The sequence below is a fragment of the Aquila chrysaetos genome, chromosome 6 (assembly GCF_900496995.4).
Source record: "Aquila chrysaetos chrysaetos chromosome 6, bAquChr1.4, whole genome shotgun sequence".
In the NCBI taxonomy this organism is placed as follows: domain Eukaryota; kingdom Metazoa; phylum Chordata; class Aves; order Accipitriformes; family Accipitridae; genus Aquila; species Aquila chrysaetos.
This window is the reverse complement of record NC_044009.1, coordinates 9,733,056-9,749,774: the sequence shown is the minus strand read 5'-3', so window position 1 is coordinate 9,749,774 and position 16,719 is coordinate 9,733,056. Positions and strand designations below refer to the sequence as shown.

General features: G+C 49.8%; 1 protein-coding gene and 1 pseudogene across 1 annotated transcript; both read left to right on the top strand.

The window, feature by feature from the left end:
* Positions 1 to 1,559: 1,559 nt before the first annotated feature.
* On the top strand, positions 1,560 to 8,151 carry LOC115343078 (annotated as a pseudogene).
* An 874-nt stretch (positions 8,152 to 9,025) lies between these two features.
* LOC115343076 (ubiquitin carboxyl-terminal hydrolase 42-like) lies at positions 9,026 to 15,931 on the top strand. The gene is made up of 7 exons (XM_030018551.1): positions 9,026 to 9,142; positions 13,638 to 14,002; positions 14,150 to 14,217; positions 14,394 to 14,464; positions 14,917 to 15,064; positions 15,445 to 15,622; positions 15,748 to 15,931. Exons 1-7 carry the CDS (start codon positions 9,026 to 9,028, stop codon positions 15,929 to 15,931), a joined length of 1,131 nt encoding a protein of 376 aa, XP_029874411.1.
* Positions 15,932 to 16,719: the final 788 nt, after the last annotated feature.

Genomic DNA, 16,719 nt, shown 5'->3' with positions numbered 1-16,719 from the left:
GCTAAGCAGGTTTTGCAAATTAAAGAAATGAGAGGTATGCAACCCCTCGTTCCCTTGATTTCCTTCCTCTGCTTTTATTTGATAGTCAAAATGTAGAAACCAAACCAACAAAATCAGTCACAGTTCTATACAGAACTGGGAGGAGTGGCTGAGACACCAGGTGATCACGCTGCCACCCAGAGGGACCTTGACAGCTGGAGAAATGGGCTGACAGGAACCTCCCGAAGTTCAACCAAGGGACACGCAAAATCCTGCCCCTGGGGAGGAACAGCCCCAAGCACCAGGACATGCTGGGGGCACCCAGCTGGAAAGCGGCTCTGCAGAGAAGGTCCTGATGGACACCACGTTGAAGTTGAGGCAGCAAAGGAGGCCAGCGGTGTCCTGGGCTGCACAAGGAGGAGCACTGCCAAGCAGGTCGAGGGAGGGGATCAGCACTGGTGAGGCCACTGCTGGAGTGCTGTGTCCATTGCTGGGCTCCCCAGCACAAGAGAGACAGGGACGGACTGGATAGAGTCCAGCGAAGGGCCACCAAGATGGGGAAGGGACTGGAGCATGAGGAGCGACTGAGAGATGGGAGTGTGCAGCCTGGAGAAGAGGAGGCTGGGGGGATCTTCTCCATATATATCAATATCTGAAGAGAGAGCGCAAAGAAGATGGAGCCTGGCTCTTTTCAGTGGTGCCCAGGGTCCATCCAGCTCAGGGTGGCCCTCCTTCAGCAGGGGCTTGGACAAGATGAGCTCTGGACGTCCCTGACAACTCCAGCCACTCTGTGAGTGTGTGATGCTGGCGCAACAACCAACAACAACAGGGACCGCCTGAAAGGGGCCTGAGCAAATGCAGAGGTGTGAAGCATGCTGCCAGATGGGTTTTGCATCACAGGTTGTGTCTCAGGCTGGGAGAGCTCCTGGGTGTGCCCCTGAGCACCTAGTGATGTCACCAGAGAGTCACAGTCACGCCATGACATCACTTGTGGTGGGCAATGATACATGCCAGCGTCACGTACTGCCAGCGGCACACGAGACGTCGAGTCCTGTGGGCAGCACCTGAGCCATTGAGTCCTGCCAACAGCACACCAGACGTGACCTGCCAGCAGCCAAGGAGCCACCGAATCCCACCAGTGGCACCCATCAAGTCCCAGCAGCAGCTGACAGGACACCGAGTCCTGGCAGCAGCAGCGCCGGAGGGCCCAGGCATGAGCCGCCGGCGCCAGGACCCGCCATGAGGTCCCGGCAGGAGGACACCTGCCCCATCTGCTTGGGTCCCCTTGAAGACCCCGCTGGCATGGACCTGTGCTGGCATGCATTCTGCCATGCCTGCATCCAGCGCTGGGCTGCCACTGCCGTCGCTGCCACCTGCCCGCTCTGCCGGCAGCCCATCGTGGTCATCCACTGCCTGCCGGTGAAGGATGACCATGCTGGGGTGGTCCTCCATCCCCGCGGCCATTTCCATCTGTATGCGGGGCCGGGGCTGCAGCGGCAGGGGCGTCAGCAGCAGCAGCGGGGCCCCGGAGGTCCCCAGCGCTGGAGATTCTCTGCTGCACGTGGGGATTGCAGCCCCCCATGCCCCACCAGTGTGTCCAGAGCCTGTCTGGGCAGCGGGACAGCAATGGGCGCAGCCGGCTCTGCTACTTGCCGGCAGTCAGTGAAGACCCATCATGGCTGTGGAGGGTGCAGGAGGAAGAGCCGGGCTCAGGGGACCACACGCACCGCCTCGCCCCCGGGGTCCCTCTGAAATAAAGCTACTGGGGATGCCGAGAGGGGCCATGCCTGGTTTCTTCCGTGCTGCTTTGCTCGTTGCTGCAGAACTGGGGGAGTGGGAGGGATATGGCCCTGGAAGTGGGGAGGGGGATGCACCCCTGGAAATGGAAGGGAAAGGGGAAGGGGAAGGGGGGAGTCCCCTGGGACCCTTCCAAGCAGATCCCCGAAGGGGCCAGTGCCTGCTCTCCTGAAGGCTGGGGTGAGGAAAGAGGTTTGGAGGAGACCCTCCTCTCCTCTCCTGGTCCCACACACCCCATGCTGTGGAGGGCTGTGATCCCGTGGGGAGGCTGTCTGGGCATGGGAGAAGCAGCCCCAGCTGGGATGTGCCTTGTATTTCAGGAGTCTCTTCTTCAGGGAAACCCCGGAGGTCCACCCCCCCAGTCCGGGTCGTCCCCAAGATCTGTGCAGTGGCAGTGTGCCCCGAAGGGTGCTGGGCCCTCGCTGCCGCCCTGCTCCATCCCTTCCTGCAGACCAGGTGGCTGGGGAGCTCCTGGCGTTGGGGCTGAGCTGCTGCCCACACCTGCCTGCCGCCTTGGCAGACCTTGCTTCCCAGTGAGTGGACCCAAACGTCAGTGTTGAGAGTTCTGGGGGCCGCGTCTGCCCCATCAAGGCCAGCTGAGCATGGGGTGAGGCTGCTCAGGGAGACCACGGCCTCTCAGTGCCTTCTGCCCTGGAGACGGATGCAAAGACATAAATCTCACGGAGATTTAGATCAAAAAAAGCTGGCAAGCAGGAGGTGGCTCTTTGCCACTTCCCAAGGCTCCCTGTGAGCAGCATCCTCCCGTCAGAGGTCCCAGGCCACGCCGGGCACCCAGGTGGCCCTTTCTGTCCTTCCCCGGCACTCCAGGGGAGCAGGAGGCAGGATATTTGCGAGAGGCTTTCTGGTACCTAGAGGAGGATCCAACCCTCGCAGGGCTTTTGGCAAAATCCCCCCTTGGCCCAGCAGCTGGCAGAGCTCTGGCCCTTGCCCGCCATGCTGGCAAGGAGATGGGAGCGGGCTCGCGCATGGCTCGTGTCACAGCTCACAACTTCTGTCTGCTTAACCTGAGACACATGGTGCCTCCGCCACCGGGCCATGTTTCCATGTTTTGTACTACGTCCCCATCAATATTGCAGGGTGCTGCGCTGCCGCCGGCACAGTGTAACCTGCTCTGGCACTGTGGCTGTATTGCAGGGTGGTGTCGGCTCATGTGCCCATGAGAGCTGCTCTGTGCCAGCCGTCAGCCCATGCCGGGACCGAGGAGGGATTGAGAGGCGGAATCTGTAATGGATCCTCACCGGGCAACCAGCGTTTAAAGGCTGTGATCTGCTGCTTCTTGATTGTATTCCAGCTCCTCGATGGAATTTCTCATGTGTAACCGAGCCCCGCTAATCCATCCTGGCCATATATAATGGATGGCGGTGGAGTGAAGGAACACAAACATGGCTGCATATTGGTAACAGATGTCCGGGCAGCGGTGCGGCACATCCCTCTGCTGAAGATCCCCACTGCCGGTACCTGCCCTCTGTGCCAGCCAGTGCAAAACCCTTCCTCCATCCCCAAAACCTGGCTTGGCCTTGTGCGGGGGGCAGGCGCTGTGACCAGCTTCAGCCATTCTCCACTGGGCCCGTGGAGTGGGGACGAGGCTTGGAGCCAAGCCACCGAGCCTCTCTTTCCAGGACTGGCAGCGGTGCCACCCGCTGAGCCCCAGCGCTGCCGCTCAGTGTCCCTGTCAAATATCGGTGCAATGCTCACTGCGATCTCTGCCCTGCCCCAGCGCTGCAGCCATGGCCCCTGCCCACTCCAGGGCTGCCCAGCCCCTTCGGCCTCCCCTCCTGCCCTGTAGTGCCCATTGCTCCCCATGCGGGGACTTCAGGGTTGCAGCTGCACCCACCTTTGGGTGTTTGTCTGGGCAGGGTGGGACCTGACCCCCTGCACTCAGTGGGGGGCTCCCGGGTGGCTCCTGGCCCCGGCAGCCAGCTCAGCCCCCCACGGCAGGTAAGGCCCCACTGGGGCTGGGGCTGCGGGCAACCCCAACCACTGGGGAAAGCCAGGCTGTCGCCCCCCGGGCAGTGGGGCAGGCGGGCGGGGGGCATGGGGCGCCCAGAGAAGGGCTGGCAGCGATGGGGGCAGCCCCAGGCTTGGTCCTTGGCTGCGGGGGCATCGTGGTGTCGTCCAGGGGAGAGGGGTCAGCGGGGGCTCTGCAGCTCCATCCTGTCTGCTGAAGGAAACGCCTGCCAAGTTGCAAAAATTTGCAACTGCCTGTGTCGACTGATGGGAGAGGCTAGGATGCAAATTGTAGAATTACAAGGGTAAATACTTATTCATGGGCATGAGGTGTCCCAGCCAAGCTGGGGCACCCCAAATGTTCTTTTACATAGGGCTCTTATACACTTCAAATGATGAGGAACAACACAATCGGACTAAGCACTAACACCCATGCTACCAGTTGCTAATCATGGTCAAACTTTGCAAAGCCACTCTATTTCTGCAGCATTCTTGCTGCTTGTCTATTGACCCAGGCATACCTGGAGTCAGTCTTGCTCAAGGTGCTGATCTGTGACACCAGACGCTGGGAGCCTTTCAAAGATGTGTCAGAAGGGATGGAGTGCTGGCGTTATCGCGGTTGTCCTGCGGCATCCCATAGACCCTTAGTGGAAGAGTTGAAGGCAAGTAAGAATGAATGAGAAGACCTGTTAACCTGTAACAGGGAACAGTGATCCAACTAATGAAAAGAAGGTCGTCTTGTCTGTTGGAATGTTTAGCTTTGTGAAATGAATGCTGGATTGTGGACCACAGACCACTAGGGATAACTGAGAATGCAGCAAAAGGAACTGGTAGGAGGGGACCCCAGAATGTGCAGGTGCAAACAAGTATGAAGACATATCTGTTGGCAAGTTAGAAGGCTCTTGCCTAATGGTTAGATGACTTTGGAACAACTTTTTCATGTAAAGTGGCATGAAACCAGTGGGTTGCTGTGTGGAACTTGGTTGAGAGAAGCAGTTCTGTTATGTGATTGTCTGGAATAACAGGACTCATGATGCAGGAGGCCCTCATGGGACAGTTTCCCTTACCACCGGCTCTTAGCGATGAGCTTTATTTCATCAGGTTCCCAACTGTAGCTGTTGCCTGGGGTGGTGGTTCAGAGCTCCCCACAGTAGCAGGATGCTGCTGAGCAATAACACAGGGAGAGTTTATTTTCAGGAAACCTCTTGCAAACTCCACCCTACCATGAAATACAACCAAGCTGTTTCTTAACTTCCACTAAAGCTGGGGTTGAACCTGCCTTTCTAGCTGTCTGGCTACTCACAAGCATGGTGAAACCGGCTCCACAGTGCTTCCTTTTCCCCTTTGCCCTGAAAAATGGACAATACGGTCCGTTTTATGGAAAGTGTTATTAACTGTACCATAACACTGTGTATTATGTTCCTAGTTGGAGTTGTGCTTTCAGACTCTTTCTAAAGGGAAGGAAAGAAGAGTTGTAGGAGGAGGGAGGGGAAGAGAAGACAGTCAGAGAAGGACAAGCTGATACTTCTCTCACCAGCTCTTGCAGTGGAATTAAGAGGGGCCTCCTGGAGGGAGCACCAGAGAGAGGGGTGCTTGGCTCAGCTCTTGTGCTGCTCAGTTCCTTCATCTGCAAGCCCTGCCAGAATCCTGGGACTGAGTGCTCTGGTGTATGTGATGTTCTACAAGCTCTGCCATTATGCCTTGGACTGAGCACTTTGATGTGTGCAAGAGTCTCGGAGCCCCAACGGTACATGGAGAGTGGACTCAGTGCTGTAGGCAGTGGCCCAGAAGCCTCAACAGTACACTGCTCATGGGGGCACTGCTCTTAGTGTTGTTCACCAAGCACTGACAGTGTCCCATCGAATGGGCATGCACCTGTGTGTGGTGGTCTACAAGCCCTGCTGGTATCCCTGGGACTGAACACTCTATGATAGGTGCAAGAAGGCTGCCATCCCTCCCAGAAAGAATGTGTTGCAGGTACTTAGTAATTGATATCAGAGCTGATAAAGAGTTTCTCCTGCCCCTCCATGCTTCATGGCCACCTTTCAGCAAGGGTAAGACTAGGACATATTCTGGGAACATGCAGCATTCCCAATTTTTGCACCAGGCTGTCAGAATCAACAACTAGGACTTACACTACAAGGAGGCTTAGATGGCTCCAGCTTTGAGACAGCTAGGGTGAGCTTGGCTATGAGTAACATGACTTGACAGCACCAATAACAGGGTCTCCTCGTCATTTTCCTCTGATGTACACCAAGCCTAGCCAACACCAGACTGAGTAAGAGCATGCCAGGACCTAAAGAACATGTAAAATGAAGTACAGCAACACCTTTGAGCACCTCCACTGTTCGAGGACTAATCTTACGGAGGTCTCCTCAGTCTGTCCCCTAGAGACTGTTCTTCCAGGATTGCTCTCAGGACCTATTTATTTCCTGGGTTTGTTACTTCTCTTCAGGAACTGTGACTCCTTTTACACCATAACATCAAGTGAATGGTAATGACGTTCAGATTTGCTTATGTGCTTGTTTATTCCAGACAGAAGAAAGACTTCTGTCTCTGCTGTCAATGCTAGAATTGGAGATGCACCAGACCAGGAAGCTGCAGTTGACAGACGTCCTTGAGATCACTAAGCAAAGTATGAATGACCAGATGCCTCAGACCCAAGGAGGTTTACCATGGCATCTTCTGTGGGTCTGCATGGCATGGCCAGAAGCATGAGCCTGAGAAATGGAAGAAGTGCTAGCATACAAACAAGTGTGGATGGAGATGACATGGTCATTTCTGATGATCTCTTTTCTCTGGTTGAGATGGATAGGAGTGATTCCTCACACCCCCTGTTTGCATTCCTCAGACAGCTTCCTCCAGCAGGAGCTCATCTCCAAAATGGCCATGTGTCAGTTTGCTCTCCCACTGCTGCTCCCTCCCCTTGACACCTATCAGTGAACTCTCTTGCTCTGGGCCATGAGGGGCACTGTGAAGAGGTGAAGTCTGCACCCCCTGCCAGAAGGCAGAGGGTTCAAGGAGGAGAGCTGGGTGCACATGTCCATGCCAACCATCTCCTTCATGCAGATGGGGCACTGCAGCTTCTCCAAGTCCAAGCTCCTCAACACTGTTCTCAGTCCTTCCCAGCACCACCAAAATTTCTTTGTCCACTAGGAAATGGAGTTGGGTGATGCATTGCAGGAAATTGCGGATGAGCTGGTAGAAATTTCCTGGCACTTCCCTCACAGGAAGGAGAAGTCCAGGCTCCTCCCAGAGCCTCTTCCAGCTATGAACCTTCGTGGACAGATCAGATCACACTTGGTGCAGTTTTGTTTTCTCAACAGTGTTCATAGTGAAGGTGGTGAGAGAGTATGTCTAGTCTGTCAGGCTCAACAACCAAATACTGCTTCATCATCAGTGACCCGGATGGGACCACCAAGAAAATACTGGAGGAGTGTTTTCTGAAGGAGTTTGCCCCTGCACTGAGCTTGACAAGGGCATGTCTGCTCGTAAAAACTAGTAGCACAAATGAAGCAAGATTTGATAAAGGCCTCCAGTACACAATAGCAGGCACACTCAGTAATTCCAAAGGAGAGGGAGCATTGAGAGCATGGCCGAGCTGGCATATGATCTGAGGATCTTGGTGGGCAATGATTGTGAAAAACGTCAAGACTGGAAGCAAACTGACCACAGACATCAGTTCTGGAATAGCACATATGGGAAAGGACAAGCAGGAGACACTGCAGTTGCAGAGTGAGCTCTGGAAGAACTTGGCCAGAGTGGAGAAAGTGCTGTGCCGCATGAGAAAGCTGGGAGATGTTGCCACTGAAGATTACAAATCTCAGCTGACAGAGAAAATACAGAACCTGTGTAGACAGCAAAAGCACTATGATCTCACCCCTGATTTGATGTAATTTATTACTACGGTAGGGTTGCATTCCACAGTGGGAAAACATTATTTCCTGAAATAGCTGAAATTCAACTTGGATCACATTGCCAGGGAGAAGCTTTTCTAGCTGAATGCCCAATACAAACAGGAAAATGAGCAATCAGGCAATAACCTGAAGTTGCTAATCATGCTCAATAAAGACATTTTGGAGAGCTCTTTAGGGGTGGGGCTTTTCATGTGGGAGCTGGGGCAGTTTTATAAGGCTGAATGTTCAATGGCCCAAGGAAGAGAAATGTCAGGACCAGAGATAACTTGTCCAACTCCCAGATAGAGCAGCTGACCTGAAGCTGGAAGGGATTTCTCATGGAGCTGGTGGATGGAGAAGCCTCCACCAGTGGATGGCTGATGTGTTGGCTCTACTCCACATCAAGCTGGGGGGCAAGTCCAGGGTGCTGGTGGTAGCTGTGTTGGGGATGCAGAGCACAAGGAAATCCACTCTTCTCAACCCCATATTTGGCCTGCAGTTTCCTCTTTAACAACCTGAGCAGCTGGAAGGGCACAGATGGCTACACAAATCCATAGAGATTTTTTTAACTCAATGGACAGAAAATAATTTTTTTTTTCTTGAGTCTTGTAAGGAATACACATGCCCTAACAGTCTCTGGATCTCTTTGGTTTACAAAGACCCAGAAGTCTGAAGAATTTGAATAGACAGAGGCATTTACCTGTCTACTAGGCATTTGATGAGTAGCTCATCCTCAAAGCCTGATGGTGACTCCTCATCACTGTATGTTGATTCATCTTTTAAACTATGATTTATAATGTCCGAAAGAGAAGACAAGTTTGTTAGCATTCCCAAATAGTGTGAGCAGGATGTCAAGCTGCAACACCAGGCCTCAAAACCAGCCACAGCTTTTGATGGCAGCCAGCAGTATGATGAAAGCTATGGAAGGGCAAAGGTAGGGTTTGAGCACAAAATGATTTATATTGCTGCTTTGGCATGCACGCTGACTTGTGCTTAATTGGAATTAGGCAGGCTAAGCTAAAATCTGTCCAGAAAATATGTGATGTAGACAAAGTGTAACAAGCGTGAGCAGTACAGTCAGAAGGAAGTGCTGCAATGCAAGGCCACTCTCATCTTGATGACAATATCAATAATATACTACTGGGCCAAAGTTACTTAAAAGTAACCATGTCAGAAACACCAAATCTGAATACAGGTGTAACAGAACTGAGACCACGAGAAAAAGGCAGTAGGAGTACTTGGTCTATATGGGGCAAATCTGGGAAGAGAAAAGAAGGAGCAGAAGTGGCAAAAAGGTGGGTGTAGGGAAAGGAGGAAGGGAGAATAAGTGTAAAATCAGGCGGAGAAGAAAGAACAGGGGGATTTGCTGAAGAGTAGAAGTGCAAATGCCTGTGGACAGTGGTGAGGCTGACCTGTGCACTCAGGTGGTCTGGAACACTGGAGGGAGGGACCTCTTGGCCACCTCACCAGACTCTCCACCAGGCCTGTGTCCAAAAGACCTGGTATGGAAGGTTGGACTAGGGAGGGATGAACCTGAATGGAGGAACAGGCTTATACCTTGATACTAAGTGCAGCAGGATGGCAGATTAATGGTGTGGGTGACTTATGAGATTTCCCTATGGTAACATAACTGTGTATCTTACACAATAGACTTGGAACTCAGTATTACTTGCAGCAATATCCTGGCAAAGTGATACTATGAGCAATGGTGGTGTTGATGCCTTGAATAAAGGCATGAGAAGGAAAACTTCACTGTATCGCTGTAGTGATGAACTTTTTCTTGCTTGAATAGCTTTGAAATTTTGGTATGTACTAGTTAGATAAGAAAACCTTGAGCTTTGTCAATGGTATGCGCTAAAGGCACCAACAGGAGGCCTTGGGGCCTGATGTGCATCAACAGACAAGAAGCCTTGGGCCCTGATGATAAGCTTTGGGTTCTGCTGAGTTTTTTTGTAATTAAAACTCACCAAGGCCAGCTAACTAGGAAAAAAAGATGACTCACACTGCGCATGCCCAAAGTGGGGAACACTATGTAAATGATAACATGAATATGTATATGACTAGGACAATATAAATTTTGTTTGCTGTAGGTAACGGTGTGCACACTAGGTGGAGCACCCAGCGCTGCAATAAGGAATGCCTGCTTTCTAAAACTCCAAAATCAAGTCTTAGAGAATTTCTTTCACCGGCTTTTTTGGTAACAGTGTGTTTATTATTAGTCAATGGAGGAATTATTAGTTTCCTAAAAGTATGTTGCAATACAAAAGTTATGCAATAACCTTCTTGATAAGCTGCATTTCAAGTCTCACTCTAAAAGGGGATAGTTCTTCTTAGGGAGTATCATGTTGGAGGCCATGATCTGGTGCACCAAACAGCTCACATTTACTCCAACCCCCCAACCTTTCCCAGGTTGCCTGTGCCCAGCTCCTGGCACTGCCCTGGCTCAGCTCTGCCACCCAACTGCTTGTAGGGTGGCAGGAGAAGCCACTTCCCAAAGCCAGGATGTGACCTGACTCTTCCCCTTCTGTAGTGACAGAGGGACCCTGGAGCACACGGTCACGGGGCAGGGATCCCAGCAGGGACAGAGCCCAGAGCCTCACAAAGGGCTCAGCAAAGCCATTTTTTTTGCTCTCAGACAATAGGCACACACACAAACACAGATCCGTGCACTCCACACACACAGCTCCATGTGCACAAAGATCGTGCAGGAAAAAAAGGGTTCCTAGGCACTGTACACAGGCTGATGTAAAATCTGGCTGTAAATATTCAACTTCTGGCTAGAAGATACCTAGGAACAAACTGCTTTGGGGAACATCAAAAACATCCATGACTTTCTCAAACTCTTCATTGCCCCATCAGAGAGTCAAGGGATGGATCACAATCTCCTAAGGACTCTTTCGCAGGTGTGATGTACTTAAGAAGACCACAAAGGTCTTGTGACATAAGATACCCTTTGAACTCACAAAGCATGCCTTGCTAACGACTGTGCCAAGAAATGATACTGAAAAGCTGGTCGAAGAAATGCTCTAAGACTCGTTTTGGAGTTTTAGACAGCAGGCATTCTTTATTGCAGCGCTGGATGCACGGGGGATAATTCCACCTAGCGTGCATGTCACAGCTTCAGCACAAACAGGTTATTTGGAGTAACAATTACAAATTAATCAGATTAGTATACATATACATAAAAATTATTTAACTGATTATCATAGTACTGCCTAGATCCGATCATGTGCAATGAAGAATTCATTTGAGTCGAAGGGCTGCTTTTACAACCACTGACCCATTTGAGATTCTGTTGACTGTCCTTGAAGTCTTTGTTCTTGTCCTTGTTCTTTGATCTTGAAGCTTAATGCAGTTTCAATCATGTGGTCAGTTTCAACATTGTTCTCATCTAGCGTACAGGAACATCTAGTTGTAAGAGCAAAGAACTGCAAAACTTATGAGTAACTACCTCTACTAGCTAATTGCTTGGCTATACTTTTGTCTATTTTTTCAATCATAATGTTAATATATGATCATTTATCAAATCTCACTTATACAGTTATCTAGCAGCAAACCAGTTTTCATAGAAGGTACAAAATATTAAAACCATAAAAATTTGAGCAAACCACACAGAACGTATGGACATATGCTATCAAAAGCATGACTCTACTTAAAGAGCTAAGCTTGCTTCTGACTGTCAGAGTGTAGTTTTCATTTGTATAATCTGAGGTCAATTACTGGAAGAACAATTACTTCAGAGAAACAAGCTCTTTCCTCTGCAGAATGGAAGCGTGGACTTCGGTACTTGGCTAATATGAACGTACTCTAGTCCAGGTAGTTTTCTCCAGGTGTTGTAGCTGTAGGATTTAATAACCTATGGTACTGGCATTCTTCTGCCATGATCTAAAATGGATTTTAATTTAGTGCAGAAGACTGGCAAGAGGTAATGCTGAAAATTTTAGCTAAAATTATCAGAAAGAGTGAAGATGTAGCCTGCTCATATTCAGCTGGCTGTCAACCAACACCGCCAGGTCCTTCTCCGCAAGGCAGCTTTCCAGCCACTCTTCCCAAGCCTGTAGGTTTGCATGAGGTTGTTACAAGTTGTGGCTGAGTACCTGATAGGGCAGGTGTGGGAACCTGGCTTGTGCAGGTGCTTGTGCTGTCACTGCTGGCTGAGTAGCTGATTGGGCAAGCATGAGAACCTGGCTTGTGCAGGTGTTTATGTCACTGGTGGCAGGAATGCTCATCGGGCACGTTTTTACTCGTCTGGCTTGTGTGGCTTGGGGAAGAGGAGGAGCTCTGCCAGCGGACGAACAGCCCTTTGCCAGCAGCATGTGGGGAAGCCCAGCAGCTGCTGGCTGCCAGCTGCAGGAGGTGCCTCGGCTGTGGTGGCTACGTGGTTGCATGGCTCGAGGGACAGTGATGCGGCATCTGCCTGGCCGCTGTGAGCTCACCTGGCCAGGGCCTGGGATCCTGAAAAGTGGGCCAGCGAAAGCTAGTTGGGTTGAGCTGGCCTTCGGGATAATTTGGCTCCTTCCTTTGCTACTTGCGTGACTACTTTTTTCCAACCATTTATTGTTTCCTGCCCACTTCTCCTCAACTTCCATCCTCTTTCAAAGGTAATTATGATTTAACTTTCAGGACAGATCATACAGTAGGTAGATATGGGATAAAAGTACAGGTTGGTCTATATCTTCTGAGCTGTAGCCTGAGCTGTTACACCTTTATAGGCTGGTCAGGGCCATGGGTAGAGTTCTATTTGCTAATTCTTATTTCTTTACCATATCCAAGGACAGGTAAGTAGGGGGGTTGGCAGCATAGTCTGAGGCATTGGGCTTAGCCTTGCATGACAAGAAACCCAGCCTGATTGATGCCATAGGAAGGGAGACAGAAAAGGAGCATGGCAAATGCAGCTGTTAAAGTAGTGACTGAAAGCTGGTCACTCCTGCGTACAAGGTGGGAAAGTGTGGGCTGGAGAGCTTGAGGGCTCTGCTGCTAACGCTAGCCACAGGTAAGCAGCAGGTCCTCTTCAAAGAAGGTGACATGCAATGCAGTCTTTCAAAAGGGCCTTGGTAATTGCTGTCAACTGGAGTCCTGTGACAGGGACCGTAGGGCCATCAGCCTGCAGCTCTGCAGCAGTTACAAGTACCACTGAAACACTTTTGATGGCAGATGCTGTTCTATGGGTTGCATTTGGTTTTTTTTTTTTAAAATCATTTTATTGAGCTACAATTATTTCTTTGCAATCAGGTGATAGGATTGGCACTGATCTTCTCTTTCTGGAGCGTGTTCTGACATTCTTTGTCAGGCAAAACTTTCCCCTCTGCTCCTGAGAGGAACAATGGCCACAAAGGGGAATGAATCCTGTGAGTAACAGCTTCACCAGCAGGCTTGGACTTTGTGATTCCCCAAAGGCAACAGACATGGCTGGTGCTCCATCCCTGAATGTTGATGTGCTGACAACCTAGAGTGATTTTTTGGGATGTTTCCTGATAGCAGCCAGACTTACCCAGGTATTTTCGATTAGACACAGGAAAACACGTTTTGTCAGTCCTCTGCCACTATACACAAGACTGAAAGATGACATTGCTCGTAGAAAGATCTGACATCAGTAGGGTTAGGTACTTGCTTGTTTTCATCAGTTATCATCAGGAATAGGGAAGACTTGACCTGATAATCCAATTCAAGACTCTATAGGGAAAGGAAGGTAGCCCAAGGCACAGAAATCAGAGTGTGGGTTTGTTGGACTTTCAGCAAAATAAGCAGGGGAACACTATTTTCCAAACCTGTTTCTTGACCAGTAAATGTCAATGGCAGTGCTAGGTTTCCCCTGACATTTCTGTGTTACAGGTTGTCCTGGATGCTCCTGTACAGAACTCAACTTTTTAAAATATGCTTTCATGCAACAATATTGTCTCACCTCTTTTCAAATGCCATTTCCCTGCAGTAATTGCCGAGGTAATGGCTCTGCCACAAAGGATCCCCTTTCCCCCAGAGATTTGCATGGACTGACAGCAAAGACAGAGAGCTGGAGCAGGACTCCACAACCTGGGCAATACGTGCTTCCTCAACTCTGTTCTGCAGTGCCTGACGTACACACCCCTTTTGGCCAGCTACCTGCTCTCTCTTGAGCACAGCCAGTTGTGTGAATACTTTTACGAACATCTCCTTGTAAATCTGTTTGTCACTTCCCAAAGATTCCCAGAAAAATTTCAGCTGCTTTTACATGTTTTCTTCCCTTCTTGTAGGAGTGAACTACTAACTTCTTTCTTCTTAGGAATAGGAGAACATTTCCAGCTTGGCATGCAAGAAAACGCCCACGCGTTCTTATGCTATACTGTCGATGCCACGCAGAGAGCTTGTCCGAGTGGAAGCAGCAAGTATGTGCAAGCAAATTACCTTTTCAGTGTTCCTGAGCCCTTTGGACTCCTTGATGTACTCCCATCAAGGAAACCCTATACCCAAGGTTTTCAGACAAAGCAAAACTCTTGGAGGAGGTAACTCTCTGCCTTACCATTTTTTTCCAGCTTGGACATCTCTTCTCAAGCAACTACCATTGTCCATCAAATATTTGGGTGCTTTCTGAGATCCAGAGGTACTTTTAAAAAAATGTTACTATTCTTAGAATGATCTGTGGGTCTTTGTTTGTGGTAAACAGCTTCTAGTATGCAGCAGTAAGTCCAGTGTGGCTAAAGTAGTACGTGTTGGTCATTGAAATGGGCAGAGTTAGTCTCCTTCCCAACCTGAGAAGGTTTTCTCTTTGCCTTCCAGTAACATGCTTCAGCTGCAAAGCCACTTCCAACACCTTCGAGGCATTCCTTGATATTCCTTTGGATATCAAGGTAAGATGTTTTGAAATTGTGGTGCAAAATGTTTTAAGGCTCCCACAGGGGCCTAGTTTATCTCCAGTAAACTCTATTGATATAAAACTGTGGGCTGTTACCACACAAGAGCTTGGTGATGGATGGGAAGAGAACTGGGCTTCTGTGCTGCTTCTGTGGAAGCCCTGTAAAAGGTCTCCCAGTGCTGGGTGTCAGCTGGGCAAAGAGTAAGGATGGTATCTACAGCCATGATGATACTGTCATACCACCCTGCTTTGGGCCTCAATACACGTCTGATTGCTGTATGGATGAGATTGATTGCTTTTGTGATTTTTGACCATACGTACTACAAGCAACTCTGGTACCGCCCAGAGGTAGCTGTTTATTGGGGTAACTCTGATACCACGTGGGCAGCTATTTCTTGGGATTTTGATTTTCCAGGAGCTTAGTGCTCTCCTTTCATTCTCATCCAGGCAGCCTCATGTGTCACTGGAGCTCTGGAAGACTTTGTCAAACCTGAGCAGCTGGATGGTGAAAATGGCTATAAATGTGGCAGTAAGATTATTATTAATGACATCTTCCTAGTAGGTACTGGGTTAGGGTACTGCATGTCTGGGAGCAGTAGTTATGTTTTGACTTAATTGAGAAACCCAGTCATGAGACAGCTTGGGTTTCTTTCTTTTTTTTTTCTTCCCCATACAACGAATTCACCCAAATCATCCAGAACTTGGAAAATAATGCATTTGTTTCTAAGACGGGTAATATTTTTCCTTCTGCCTGAATATTTGGAAAGCTTTGATAAGAATTTTATTTCTGGCCATGTCTGCCCTGGAGGTGGTCAACCTTCCTAGCTATGAAGTTGCCCACTGAACTACCCCTACGGCCAGAAGGGAAAAGACATGTCCCATATGCAGTGGTGAGTTGAAGCAAGAAGGAGCTCTGGACAGTAATTTGGCAGCAGCAACTTCCTCAAAAAAGCAATCAACAATTTCATTTCCAAGGCTTTTTGGATGCTTGCGTCTCTGTCCAGGAGACCTTGGTCCTTGAAGAAGTAGCCGCCCCTGCTGGCTCTCTGAACAGTGTCATGCCTTGTTCTTGTAAAGACTGCAGACTGCTGCTCTCTGAAGTGAGCTGCCGTAGACCGCAGCTACCTTCAGTGAGAGCGTGTGGCCTTAAGGGGTCTGAAATGCAAACATGTGCGTATGATAGTTGGGCAAATCAAGCCTTAACTCAACCGTAGATGGATGGGGGGTGGAGTGGGGAGAAGATAGGTTGTAACAATTGGGTCTGTGCTTGTTTTCAAGGTGTGAACAGCTGGCCAATGCATCCAAGAGGCTTACAATACACCATTCCTCCAATGTCCTGACAGTGTGCTTGAAGAGATTTGATGCTTTCTCTGGCAGAAAGATTAGCAAGTTATGTATACAAATGCACTGCAACTTTGTCTGCTTGGAAGGAGACATTTCCCAAAGGAGAATCCTTTTTTGAAAGTCTTTAATGTCTTCACAGAATGGCTATGAGGTGCAGCACTCTAAGAAAAATCAGTGCAATAGCTATGCCTTGCTCTTTCCCCTGTGGTAAGAGGAAAGTTCCAATATGAAGGTAAGCACTTTTACAGTGCTTGTAAAGAGCTGGTTTGGCCAAGAAGAGTTTTCAGCCACTTAAATGATGAATTGGCAACACCTGTTTTTGATGAACTGAGAAGATCTATTTCTATACCTCTAGGTGAGTCTTTGAACCTTGAAAGAGGGCTCTGGAACTTATAAATGAGGTTTGAACACTAAAAACGAGGTTTTGTACCTTAAAAATGATTATTTGGACCCTCAAATGGAGGCTTTGGGCCTTTAAAAATTATTCTTTCAGCCCTAAAAATGAGCCTTGCATCTTGAAAATGAAGGTCTCTGCATTATCCAGGCGGCACGGGATTTCACTGGGCTGGGGACAACGGACGGCATCGTGCTGGGACAGACCCCGGAGGAGGGGTCTCCCCAAGGGGTCTGGGGGCCTTGCCCTGCCCTCCCGTTGCCCATGGGGATCCCAGCCACCCTTCCCACCATGGTGTGACCACCTCAGACTGGTGCAAGGAACAGCCCAGGACAGCCCCCGGCCCCACCACCCACCCAGAAGTGTGAGCTCTCTCTACGTGTGTGTGAGCACACGCGTGCTGGGGGGCGCGTGCGCACGTGTGGCGTGGACGGTGTGCTGGGGCGCAGGAGTAGGGGTGCACATGTTCGCGCCACGGGCCGTGGGGGACTTTATTCCCTCCTGCCCCTGTG